This window comes from Cydia fagiglandana, chromosome 7 (assembly GCF_963556715.1).
Source record: "Cydia fagiglandana chromosome 7, ilCydFagi1.1, whole genome shotgun sequence".
NCBI classification, from domain to species: domain Eukaryota; kingdom Metazoa; phylum Arthropoda; class Insecta; order Lepidoptera; family Tortricidae; genus Cydia; species Cydia fagiglandana.
Genome location: NC_085938.1, coordinates 5,263,084 through 5,277,219, shown reverse-complemented (window position 1 = coordinate 5,277,219; position 14,136 = coordinate 5,263,084). Strand labels below are relative to the sequence as shown.

At 37.0% G+C, this 14,136-nt stretch overlaps 2 protein-coding genes across 2 annotated transcripts in view; one reads left to right on the top strand and one right to left on the bottom strand.

Annotated features, from left to right (window-relative positions):
* Positions 1-14,136, top strand: part of LOC134665770 (NAD(P)H-hydrate epimerase) — a 460,493-nt gene that overhangs the window by 54,862 nt on the left and 391,495 nt on the right. The window lies entirely within an intron of this gene.
* Positions 6,391-9,864, bottom strand: LOC134666179 (uncharacterized). The gene is made up of 7 exons (XM_063523331.1): positions 9,774-9,864; positions 8,920-9,052; positions 8,036-8,175; positions 7,650-7,710; positions 7,353-7,464; positions 7,015-7,110; positions 6,391-6,509 (listed from the first exon to the last, which is right to left on the bottom strand). The coding sequence occupies exons 1-7, from the start codon at positions 9,862-9,864 to the stop codon at positions 6,450-6,452; spliced, it is 693 nt and encodes a 230-aa protein (XP_063379401.1). The 3' UTR covers positions 6,391-6,449.

Genomic DNA, 14,136 nt, shown 5'->3' with positions numbered 1-14,136 from the left:
TTGATTAAAACTGAATCGAAAATCATTATAATTATTGAATCTGCTCACCAAATTTCACGAGAATCGGTTGAAAAATGCGACCTGTAGACGAGTACATCCGGACATACGAAAGAATTTTTGCCCAAGCTGAAACGGACACCTTCGCTTTCACTTTGTCATTAACTTTCACCTTGGAAAACTTACTCGTTCTATTTATAGTCTTATGATAAAAAATAGAGGGCCTACCGCGAAAATCTAAGTTCCAGATTTCGTATCTGCTCCTCTTTATCGCTCTTGCTTTATTCGTATAGGTGAACGAACGAAGTAGTTCGCGGTAGGCTCTCTGTTTTATTGCCTTAAGTATTGTACTTACAAGAACATAATAGGTATCATATTTCCACATCACCTAGCCCCAAGACGAATGTCGTCCCAACAGGAAAAAGCTAAAAGTTAAACAAACGTAAGCCCTACAAATGAGGTTAAGCAGGGGAATTATTATAATCCCTGGATAATTGTACCACCCCTGGCGTTTTTGAGGGTGACGATGTATCAGGTTTCCAATTTTGTCACTTTGACACTTAGCGACATGAATGATTCATGTAGTGTACGTGAAATTTTAAATTTAAAATACTTATTAGGTAACCGTGATTATTAGACCAAAAATAGTCTGCAGAGATTTTGACAGGACACGTAGTGCTAGTATTATTTATACGTCATAATTTCATAGAAGTTTAATGTTTAAACTAACACCTGCACTGCGTGTACTATCAAAACCTCTGCAGACTTTTCGTGGTCCCTACTCTACTTATCGTGATGACGTTCGTGGTTGAGTTTGATACACACTGTATAACAATATACTACCTAATATTGTAATTAATTCTACAAGACATTTTTTCTGAATTTTTTTTACACTTTTTACATTTAGACCACAAAATAATAATTCTTGTTTGTATACCTACCAGTCCCTACCTATTTACTGATATACAAACACAACATCGTCCTTACTGTTTAGCAATGCATGATCCACTTCTCTGACATTTTCCTTTACCGATGACTCATCGCCCTCTGGTTAGGTCAATGTCATGCGATACCTACACATAAAACCATCATAACTTGAACCCTATCCAGAAACACATTTTATCTTATAAGAGTTCTACAATTATTGGATTGATTTTATATATCAACTAGTAAAACAAAGTTAACATGCATGTAGAAAAATACGTAATGCGTTTTATAACGATAGTGTTACGGTTGAATTTCCGATGTGTTTTTGTATATTGGGTGAATGGTTGTTGTTGTATTCGCTGTCGGTAAGGATACCTATAAGGGGACGAATGAACAGAATTAGGGGTGGATTGGGATGTGTGACGCTTTGCTTAGCGTCATTGAGTGCGAATGAGTGTGCTTTACGGATTTAGCGCGGAGGGCGCGTTTACTATTGAACTGCCGACTGCCGCGTTTACAGCTACTGTAACCGCGCCTTTGGGTGTACTAAAATCCATTGGGCAAAAAATTAGAAGCTAGCTGTTTTTAACTTTCACGTTTTAAACAATCTTTTTGAATAAGATTATACCAGTATAATTAAGGTTAAAAATTACGGCCCCGGAAAAGATAATATCACTTTTAAAACATCGGAGGTGATTCTCATCTTTTAAGTTCCAATTCATAAAGTGTTTATTTACTGAGAGTATAGATTTATAAATCTTATAATTAAAACTTAAATACCTATCATAATAAAAACTCAATAAGACTAATGGTTTCCATTGTCATTACCAAAATCTGTCTCCGAACACTAAAGTGAAGTATCAATCAAATTTTACTTTCCACCCATATTCCGATCCCCAATATCGCCGAATCTGCATGAGTCGTTACGCCCAGTCATTTAATGGTGGCAATAAAATCTTGTAACGTCTTCCGTCTTGAAGAGCTTGTTATGTCTTGTTTTATTATGAGTAGGCACAAAGTAGAAAGGGTAGGTAGGTAGGTAGGTAGGGTAGGTACCTATACCAAGTTTATACATCGGTAGTAGGTTACGGTAGTAGCTATTACTTAAAGGTACCTAAACACTTTAAAAGTAGGATTGTCCACAATATGTTACAATACGGTTACAACAATTTTAAGTACAAATCCGGTGGGCAGCGACATCATCGTTGATATTTCGCTGGCCCAATATTACAGGGTTCTACGTTTCACTTTTATCAAACTGAAATTGTACACTGTCATAGTGGCATTTAAGTCGAATTTCAACTATCAGTATCTTGAAACTGTTACATAGATAGACCCCTGTAACATAGGGCCAGCGATTTGCGGCAGTAATGCAGTCGGCACGATTGTCGCGCTGCAATACTGCCGCAGTAGTACAGCTGCGGTCGGAACCTGAACATCAGCTTAATGGATTGAACATGTTACTTATATTAAGGCTCCTCTTCACGTTGGGCCAACGCCAACGCCAACGAGGGACGCATTTAATCGTTAGAGGGAGCAAGTGATATTGCTATCTCATTCTACCGCATGGCTGCGTCCCTCGTTGGCGTTGGCGTTGGCCCAACGTGAAGAGGAGCCTTTACGCATCGCAGTATACATCAGCACCTAAACCATGGGTGGGTATGAAAGGTCCAATCGCTGTGTCTCAGAACCTATGGTTGTCGTCTTAGCTAAACCCAATCGCGCAATGTCTTACCCAAGACGCAACGTGTTCCAATCAGCCTCGATGCCTCGATAGAACATATTATTTTATAAAAGGTTCAGTCTGAGACCTAATGCAAGTATTGCTAAGCCTGGTTAGCTGTTACATAAGAAGTCGGGTTATTCACAGCCCCATTATAGGAGCTTTATTAAATCGTTACGTACTTCATTTTTTCCGCATCAGCTGTTACGAGTCCCTAACAATTGAAATTTTCCCGACATGGGGCAAATAGAGTCCTCAAAGCACAAGTTTATTACAACATGATTTGAATTTCACATTCTTCCCCTACAAAACCCACAAATGATTTGCAATTATGCGTCCTCAATGGACTTATTACATCAATAGGGGGGTGAGATGGACCCCGCGGAGACCGCAACAATTGAATTTTAACGACCTCTAATACGGGAGACTTAGAGATGCGAACATTGATAAACTTTTTTTTGGTTAGCGAAAAAAATCACTTTCTCTTTGAGTAATCATATGAAAATCTCATTAAAGAAGGACGTTTTAAAGAATAAAGATTAAAAAATAAAATACTTAAATGATCAGACAGTAATTTATGCATAAATGCTTATAATATGGACACGGTGCCTGCGTTAAATATGACATGCCATTGCCACATTGTGTATATCGTGTATTTGGTTTCATTTAATTGAAGCCAGCTTTAGTAGGTAAGTAGGTACCTAAATTAATCTTCAGTTTCATTTACACAAACCATTTTATTTTGTTTTATATTCAAAATTATCTATACGTCCATCCATCACAATTATACCGGGTGTGGCCTGTAACACGAGCATAGATTCTACTCCTCAAACGGTGACACTTTTGTTCAACAACTTTTAAAAATTATTGCTATTTTTAATACAAAATAAATATTATCTTCAATGGACGCCATCGCTACGCCATATCATTGTGATTGACGTTGCTTGTCACGCCTTAAACATAACAAAATTCGCAATACATTGCGTCTTAGAATAAACTTTAAAGTGTATTAAAAATCAAACCACAAGTTATTGGTAGATTGTCACTGTCCCGCATTTCTTAGAGTTTGTTCGGAAAGCGAAGAGCCGTAGACTGTATTGGGCCCCATACATTCCACGAACCTTTTGTTTCCGCACAGACTCTACTAATTTATCAATCGCTGCGTCCGTATGTCCAGACCAAAGATTTGGCCACAGATGGCTGGCCAGATTTGATCCTCTAAAATCCTATTGGAAAGCAGAAAGAAGCGCTGCGGTCTGCGAAATGTGAAAACGGACTTACTGTTGATAAATAATGTATATGGACCACTTTATAGGCTTTAGGAAATTCAATTGGACCTTGGTACAGATTATTGGAGACGTTATATATCTAGGTGTTAGGTAGATTTTATATTTAGCCTGATTTCGGGTAAGTATTTACAATTCAATCTCTGCAGATTAGCTTCTTATGAAAGTTATAAATTTAAAATTTTAATTTATAAAATGATTTCAATTACGATAAATTAATCAGGTGGTACTATGTTAACGTTTTACACTTTTGTTTGCGTAGCAATTCATATGTCTTATTTTAGTATAACAATCAAAATTACCGTAGCTTAAATAGTGCTTGATGTTTTAAAAAGTACTTACACTCGTGTGATACACAGGATGATTTCGGGGTCGTGGAGCAATAGAGCCAGACATCATACAGAATCCAAAGATGAGCCTAATTATGTTGTTAATTATTGTTTATCACCAATAATGATGATTATTTTCCAGATGACAAGTAGGAAAAAACATTTTTGCATACAATTTGGTGACCCTACTCAATGTGACGTATTATCGCTTTCCATACAGCGTATGTCAAAAGTCATAGGGTGACCATAATTACTTAGTATAACATTAATTTTACTTGAAAAATAACAATAATTAAAGTAATTATCATTTAATCAAATACTACCATATGATAATGTGGATCATTTACAGAGTCAGAAAAAGTGGTTCTGGACGACCTAGAAATCACCCTGTGTATATAATTGTAAGCGCTGATAAACGCCTACGTGATTACAACAACAGTTCTATTATTTTTTATAGAAATCGCCGATAAGTAGAAACGATCGCGTGATTTTTAATCGTCTTTGTCATCCCGATATATTTTTATTAATCGATTTGCGTTTTTTGATAAACTATTGCCCAGTGTGCAAATTGCAAAGGTTAAAATTATATACAGGTTGATTCAGGAGACGTGAGCAGGACTAACCCTGCGTATTTCGTTAATTATAAGCAACTGTCTCGTATCAGTATTAGTGAGGTTAACGTTAATTTTCTAGACATGTAGAAAAAAAAAGTTATTAATTTATTTACGACATGCATGGTCACCCTAAAGTTAGAATACTAAACTACCGATATTCTGTGTCAAATTGAATGTCATCACTATCATCACAGACTGGTTACTTTTGAAAACTCTTATCTCACTCAAGTTAGACAGTTTATTTTCTTCGTAACAAAATCTGTCATTACGGTTAATGAGGTTTTGTGTTTATTAATTAGGTCTTGTAGTGTGACCATGATTGTAGAGAATTAAATTTGCTCACACCAAAAAGTTAAAACATAGGAAAAAGTGTGGTCGTTTCACCTAAACACGATGGTGATCGATCAATTATCGGCTACTGAGTGTGCAGAATTAGTCCTGCTCACGTCTCATGAATCACCCTGTATTATGCTAATACTGATTACGCGTATTTTAGAAACAAAACAACAACGATTATTTTAATTAATCATGCCTTAATTATGTGTAGTAGCTACTTATGACAACTTATCAGTATAATCTATAACTTTGTTATCATTTTAATTGGTCAATCACTTCAACCAAAACCAAGCGGTCTCTTTGTGCTGGCATATGTGTTGCTGATGTGATGAATGACATTGGTTACGTGAAATTTTAAATATCTGATGTTTTTATCTGAAGTCAGAAATAAGGTTTAATGATTCTGTGAATCTTTTGTCAGGTTTTTATGCCACAATTCTAGCAAATAATCGTTGACAGGGTCTGGATGATGATAGGATGAAATGCTATTGTAACTCATGTGACGTCACAAGCGCGTTGCGTTGCTTTGATCTCGGACTGTCTAGAACACAAAATGACTAGTGTAATATTTTGCCTATATCTCTTTTAGTCTACATCGCAAACAGTCTAGAACATAAAATGACCACATATAGGTAGGTTAGGTTCGTTAGTTATCTTTCAATGGCCGAAGGCCAAACCGCACAGAAATAGGAGCCCCGCGAAAGCGGGGCTCCATCGACATCGCTAACGTAAAGATAAACCGACGAAATGTAGGTAAATAAAGGTCTAAATAATTGTAGTCATTTTGTGTTCTAGACCGTTTGCGATGTAGACTAAAGGGGATATACTTAGGCAAAATATTACACTAGTCATTTTGTGTTCTAGACAGTCCGAGACCAACCCGTTGCGTTGCCGACCCTAAGAACTACACCTCCAATGATTCACAGAATTGGTTTGTCTCTGCTCAATGCTTGATATAGTTAAGTAAGTACCCTTGAATAGGGATATTGATATGCACCTTAAGTTAGTACTCCTGGATATCCACCTAGTACTTAGTATTAATAAATATTACCTTAGCTTAAACACTGGTATTTGTAGGAAATACGATTGGGATTGTAATGACGTAGAACAGTTACTAAATAACAGATTTATAATAAAATACTAAATAACTCTTTTTTTTATTAAAAGGTTTATTTATGTAAAACATTCCCTTTTTCGTAACTATTTACAATATTCAGTCCAATAATGTGTTATTTATTTACAAATTTTGTTCGACGATTTCCCTGGCGACGATAGTTATCAGTTGGTTGATGTCACTCTGTAAATAAAAATAAAAATAGTTAGAGATTATTCTACGCTTTCTACTAACGAGCAAGCCTACCTTAATACTGTACAATACATAACTAAATCAAATCTAAAAGAAAATCGAAAACTAAAAGCTCTATAGATGTTTTGTACTTCTAACTTGATGTGGTTCCACTTTAGGACCTAAAAATAAGCTTTCCAGAATTAAAAAAAATAATAGGATCAGTAAATCGGTCGGCTGACGTGTTAGTTTAAAAAAATAATTAAAAAAATAATAAAATTACAGTTCCAGTGTGTTTGGGTTAGCTTTGTTCACAACTACTCCAAATTTGAAAAACTTCAGTAGTTCTCGAGATATTTAGCAATGTGACAGACAGACAGACAGACAGACAGACGTACAAAGTCGCACTATAAGGGTTCTTTTTTGGTACGGAACCCTGAAAATAGTCTTTGAAATGTAAAATGAATGTATTAAAGATTATACAATCAAACTGCTGTACAGAAAATTCGTTACTCACTTCATAAGCCTTGAGGGTTCCAGGAATATATTCACCCAAGTAGTTGTTGATATCACGAGAAAGGTTTACTCCTTGCAGCAACACGTTTAGGTTAGACTGTAAAAAGTATTGAAAAGTTAGGTTTTGTATCTCGTCTTAAGGATAAAGAGTTTGGAACTACCATGAACGTCATTCCTAATATACCTAATATGACCAAGGATGAACAGACTATTGGTAAATTTATCATTAGCTAAATAATTTTATCGATGTAAGCCATTGCTTGATATCACTTCCGAATAACAACCAACAATACATATACAATACACAATAACAATAGTGCAGTTTTAAAAAAATCTTACGTCAACGCTTCCCAAGGCGAATGTCACGTCCATACTCCTGATGCTGATGCCAGAAATGATGCCAATGCTTACGCGAATGTCGCCGGTGACGACAACGTTGTTAATAGCAACACTAGGGCAGATAAGAAACAATCAGTTTATTAACAAATAACCAAATCAACAAACAAAACTTTTCACAATGCGATCCTAACAGTTCGTTATTGTGAATATATTATTATTGAATCACTTAGTTAAGAAGCGGAAATAGCTAAGAAAAGGACTACCTAGGACAACTTTAAAAAAAGTTAAGTTGCTTACCGTCCACTGACGATACCGTTGAAGTTCTTGTCAAAAATGTTCACATCCCACTCAGCAAGACCTAAAACGTAAGCACAACGTCAAATGTAAAAAAAACATACACGATTTCAGTAAAAAAATTAATTATGTAGCACAACCCCACTAACCCACATTACCCACAACGATACGTAGCAACCATTGAAAAATCAGCTTGATTTTGTTGCGCGAAATAAACAATTGGTGTTGGAGGTCATATTTTTGACTTCATTCACATTTAATAAAAACCATAAGAACCTAAAGGGGTATTTAGTGCTGATATCAGGAAATAAATAAATTGAAATACATAATTTCAAAATTAAAAAAATAGTCAATGGGAAGTTATTTATATAAACAATCTTGAAACATACCGACGCTTGTAGAGATTTCGGGAAGTTCAATGTTGAAGGTGAGCCTAGAGGTCAACACGGCATAGTTCATCCTGTTGATGACGATGTTGCTGAGACCAGTGAAGAGGAAGCCCCTCAGTGCACTCTTTGTGTTAAAGATGCTGGAAATAATTATTTACAAATTGAATTTATATTTGTAATATTAACGCTAAGTCTATATATGTATAAAGTTAATCTTTTCTGTACATTCGCTCGTATTAAGAACGGGTTCTGTAAAACTAACAAATTTTATTATCTATTTCTTTAGCTCATTTTCAACTTTTTTCTAATTATATCCTCAACTGCTTGAAGGATACACTTTCCAATTTTTTCCCCTCCACTTTGAAAGTTTGAACGGTCTTCGTCATAGACTTTTGTAAAACCACGGATTGTGATCACCAGCAACGTCTTGGCTTTTCCCTTTTACCGGGTCCAGGTAGATGTAGAATACCCACGCAACTTGGCGGTTTTCCCAAGAAGTAACCGTAACGACGTTCTAATTGCTTCTATCTACCTACTAAATATGATATTCCAAATATGAAATATAAAACTCCAAAACATAAAGTTCTAGAAACAAACGAGAGCAAATATATATAGTCAGACCGTAAAAAGTCTGCAGCGGTTTTGATAGCCCACGCAGTGCAAGTGTCATTTTAAAACGTCAAACTTCTATGAAATTATGACGTATACATAACACTTACACTGCGTGGGCTATCAAATCCGCTGCAGACTTTGTTTGGTGCGACAATAGCACTTTGTTTTCGTAGGTAACCTACGTGTTTAAAAAGCAATTTCGCTCTAGGAGAGCTAGAGTTACTGATAAACAATTAATTTATTTTTATAGATAAATGTACACATAAACTTACGAAGGCACCGGCAGGGCATAGTCGATTTCGGAATCAATGGCAAGTGGGTCCAAACCGGCATCACGGATGGACTGCGCCGCGTCATTGATGGCGTCGACAATGCTACCGGTGACCAGCCTTGTGTCTCCAGACCCTAGAAACCGAATTTAATTAGAACACCTAGTTACGTTCTTCGTCTTGATCGGGTCACTCTTGACAGAGCGGTCGTGGTCATCATTGGAAGTCTCCCTTTGTGACACGTTTGACGGCTCGCCTCCACTCCTCCCTGACGGCTGCGCGTTTAGCGCATTCATGCAAGGGGCCGTCCATTGCTGCCTTTATTTGGTCCGTTCACCTCATGGGCGACCTTCCTCGCGCTCTAGTTACATTATTACCCCCTTATTATAAACGTTTACTAAAGTTGACAAGCCGATAATAATCGTTTGTCCCTTTCCATCATACCAAAACGTCGAAAAGGGACAAACTATTACCTACTATCGGCTTGTCAACTTCAGTAAACATTTATGAATAAAGGGGTGTCTTTGGCTTGTTACGACGATAAATTGTATTGACATTTGACAAAAGAAACGGGAGAAAACACAATCAAATATTATATTTATTGAAATTTTGTCTTGAATTTTGTTTGAATGGACCTGCGGATTTATACACACATCCACATGTCACATAGACACACACACACATACATGTATTCAAGAGCTTTTGCCAATCGGTGAAACGATTTGTAAAGTTAGTCTCGCAAATTTTGGACGCGCATTCTTAATACATAAATGTACCTCAAAATTATTAAACAAAGTGCAAATTTTAATTATCATTAATGCCATTATCAAGAAAGGTACTCTTGTGAAAATACTTACTGATGGCTGTTTCGATTTCCCTGCCCTTTTGGTTGGGAAGTGCACTGATGGTTGCCATCAGGCAGGCTAGAGCAATCACGGCGATCTTCATGGTGACTCTTTAACTCTTTGTGTGTGCTGAAACAATTCACATAATCATCATCATCAGGCTATCATAGTCCACTGCTAGCCCTCCCCTAACCTCGTCATCCCACCTGGTTGGAGGGCGTCCTACGCTACGTTTACCGATTCACTTAATAATGAGTTTAAATATAGACAAAGAAATTAACGAACACAATAAATTACTCTTAAGTACTTATTAAAGTAAAATTAATAGATTTTAGGTATTTCAGCCAGATATTACTGCAAGCCAATATTATATTAACGTAACAAGGGGAATCCGCGTAACTTTCCTGATAGGAGATTCGAACAATCGGTCAAAATTGTTTTAACTGTGCAAATAAAACGGTTTCAACTACAGTAATTGAATTACTTAGCTATTATATTCACATATAACTAAGTAATTAAATTAATCACCACTCACAACTTACTAATATCTATTTTCGTTAAACTACTGACTGTGTTTACCTTATAAATCAGGAAATAAAAATTAGATTTATTATTTGTTTGATCAGTGTATATTTATTATTATTTATAATCTACGGGATCGTTAGTGTTAATAAAAATACAAATGAATTTATACATATTTAAACAACACTCACCTGCAAAACTTTGCGACTCAGAGCAACATATTTCAGTATTTATACGATGTGTAATCTTGATTGAACGAAAAAGATAAATAATGAATGCAATTAAATCATTAACTTTTTATCAATATAATCTAATCTTATTTAGATATGACGTCAAGATATCATACAATATTTTTGGCTTTTGTTTACGGTTTCCTAGAAACAAGCCAGAGCCAAGTCAAAAGAATACAATAAAAATAAATTACAGTGAAACCTGGATAAGTGGGATCTCAAGGGACGAGCAAATTTGTCTCACTTAAAGAGGTTTTCCACTTACCCAGGCTCCCATTAATAGAGGTGAGAATAGAGGATATATCTCAGTTATAGAGGTGATTAATCAGGTATTTTGTAATTATCTTTAAATGTTTTGGTAAAATAATCCTTGTCTCTAAATATTTTTAAGTCTAATTAAATATTTCTTTGAATTTATTTTGAATGATTTTCCAAAGGATAAATTTTTTCAGTTAAATTTGATACGGACGGAAGACGCAATGAGTCTTAGAAATTATTGAATTAAATTTTGTTTATTCTTGTTACTTATCAAGATTTCAGCTTTCGTTTCGATAGTATTAACTACATAAAGTAACTAAATGAAACTTGAAGTCGTTTAGACATAATTAAGCAAATGCGAGATTTGTGGATAGACTAAGAGTTAGGAAGAATACGGAAACAGATCAATAAAGTCCAAGTTAGAGAGGTCACAGATTGACGTTATCTCAGATACAGAGGTAATTCGTATAAAATTCTAAAAAAACAATTAGGAAAATGTAATTTTAATAAATATAGTCTCAGTAACACCGGTAAAATACACTCTCTGTCTCAATTATAGAGGTAAATGTGACTATAAAATCACAACAACTAATCCCACTTATAGAGGTTCGTTTTATCTCACTAACAGAGGTAATTCAGTGCTAAAGTGTCGGGACCGCACCATGAGTCTCAGCTATAGAGGTTTCTCACTTATCCAGGTTCCACTTAACCAGGTTTCACTGTATTTGGTTTAAAGATGACTCACGCTAGACCGTACCGGGCCCAAGCCGAGGCATCCGATATGTCATTTTCGACGACAGCTGATCGATGATCACGTGGTGCTTTCCATAGAAAACGAAGCTCCAAAAGCTCCGACCCGGCCACGGCCCGGTCTAACTTGAATCATCTTTTAACTTATAATACACAAAACATAAAAGACTGGAATCTCCCATTAAGTATAACAATACTTATGTAGGGAGACCCCGCACTTTAAGTCAGTAAACTTCTTTATCTGTAAAATCAAATAGGGAAGGCAGTTTTGCTGTCTATTTAAATAAATACAGATTATTGAGCTGTAACTTTTTATTCCAACAACAATCTAAATGATTTAGTTATAGTCACACTTCGTCACGCGACTTTTTTTTTTTTATTATGAATGGGCTTACTCATGGCCACAGACTAGCCGAGGCGTAGACGTGGCCTACGATGGAGCGAGCTCGCCCAGAAGGTGCCTGTTCACTCTTGATTTGAAGGTTGCCGGGTTATAAGAACACGGAAATATAGACGCCGGCAGGGAATTCCATTCCTTGGCAGTGCGCATAAGAAAAGTAGAAGCAAAGCGCTTCGTGCGAATTGGTGGAATATCTACCATGTAAGGATGGAAACCGGCCGTGCGTCTAAAAGTCCGATGGTAGAATGGGGACGGTGGAATAAGCTCGTGTAGCTCTTGGGCACACTCCCCGAAGTGCAGCCTGTAGAATACCGACAGGCTGGCGACTTTCCGCCGATGGGCCAAAGACTGAAGCTTAGCCGTTAGCTTCTTGTCGCCAATCATCCTCCTGGCTCTGCGCTCCACTGAGTCCAAAGCGGCGAGTTGGTATTTAGCTGAGCCATCCCACAGGTGGCTGCAGTACTCCATACACGACCGGACTTGAGCTTTGTAAAGTGTTAGAAGCTGTCCAGGTGTGAAGTATCGCTTCACCTTATTTAGGACGCCCAGCTTTCTGGCCGCAGTTTGTGCTTTAGACTCAATGAAGCTGCCGAAGCTGAGGACTGAACTCAGCTCCATGCCGAGGACTAAGCTTACGCGGCAAGAAGTGCCGTGCAGCAATAGGCTTGTATAGCCATAGGCGGAAATGCATTGGCCGTCTCAACCGCTCTTGACACAGCGTTGCAACAATCATCCGTCAGGGATGCAGTGGCCATTGATGATGATGATGTTTGAGACATAAATTTAAATTTTAATGAAAATAAATTGAAACACTCACCCTGGAATAAACTATTATTCTGAGCGCCATGCTTCAGTATACAGTATTTAATCATTATTGAACGAAAACGATACATACCTATTAATGTTGATATACCTATAAACATTTAATAAGATTTTCTATCTTTTATCCATCTTTAGATATGACGTCAAGTCAAGATATCGTCTAATATTTTTTGACTATTCTTGTTATCGTCTATCCCTACCCTATCAAGCATGAATCAAGGCAGCCAATTCCTAAATCTTCTGACGCAAATAGGGTAGGCTGACGTAATTGGATGTTGTCCATATAAATGCAACGTTTTAAGCATGTCTGATTGTTTATTTCAACAACACTGAAATAATGAATTATAGTCAAACTGCAAGGCGTTTTCAGATAAACTGAGTGCTTACTTTCAACCGGTTCAATTAGGCTTCGGTTCCAGGTGCGGGTGCGAGGCAGCGGTACACGCATTACGTTCTTTTGTTACCAAGAAAGAAGGCGAGGTTGTATTGAAAGTTGACGTACGAAATGCATTCAACTCTGTCGACCGAGGCGCCTTACTTAACCAAGTCAAAGAGAAGACCCCTGAGCTGTATAATTTTGTTAGGCAATGCTACGGCACAAACTCTAAATTACTTTTTAAAAATAACCTTTTATATTCATCAGTGGGCTGTCAGCAAGGCGACCCTTTGGGCCCTGCACTTTTCAGCCTTGCCATACACCCTATCCTGGAAAGCCTAAATTCTAAATTTAATGCTTGGTACCTCGACGATGGTACCCTGGGAGGCACCGTCGACGAGGTATTTGATGATATGCGAATTCTCATAGAAAAGTTTTCTAAAATTGGCCTGTGTTTAAATTTTTCAAAGTGCGAAGTATTTTTTTCCGACAGATGCATGCATAAAGATGAAGCGCTTTCAAAATTCAGCACCTTAGCTCCTGGCATCAAAGTTTTGGATGAAAGTTCACTTTACCTCCTAGGTTCACCGATACTGGACGAAGCCTTCCCGAATTACATTAATAATCAGCTTCAAAATTTTAAAAACTATTCGGACCGTTTGCTCTCAATTAACCCTCACATGGCCTACACCATAATTAAATTTTGTTTGTTTGTCCCCAAATTTACTTATGTCCTGCGTTGTAGTCATTTTTGGAAATATCCCAACCTTTTGGAAATATTAGACCAAGAAATAAAACTTACAGTATCGTCCATTTTTAACATTACCTTTGACAACTCTCAGTGGTCCCAAGCCTCCCTGCCCATCAGGCACGGTGGTATTGGGATACGACAAACTTCTGCTGTCGCTCTTCCTGCTTTTCTTTCATCAGCGCATAACATTGAAAAACTGTTCCGAAAAATCCTAAAAACTGACCCCCTTATAAATTTGGACGTCCCTTTCCTGCCGGAGGCTATCG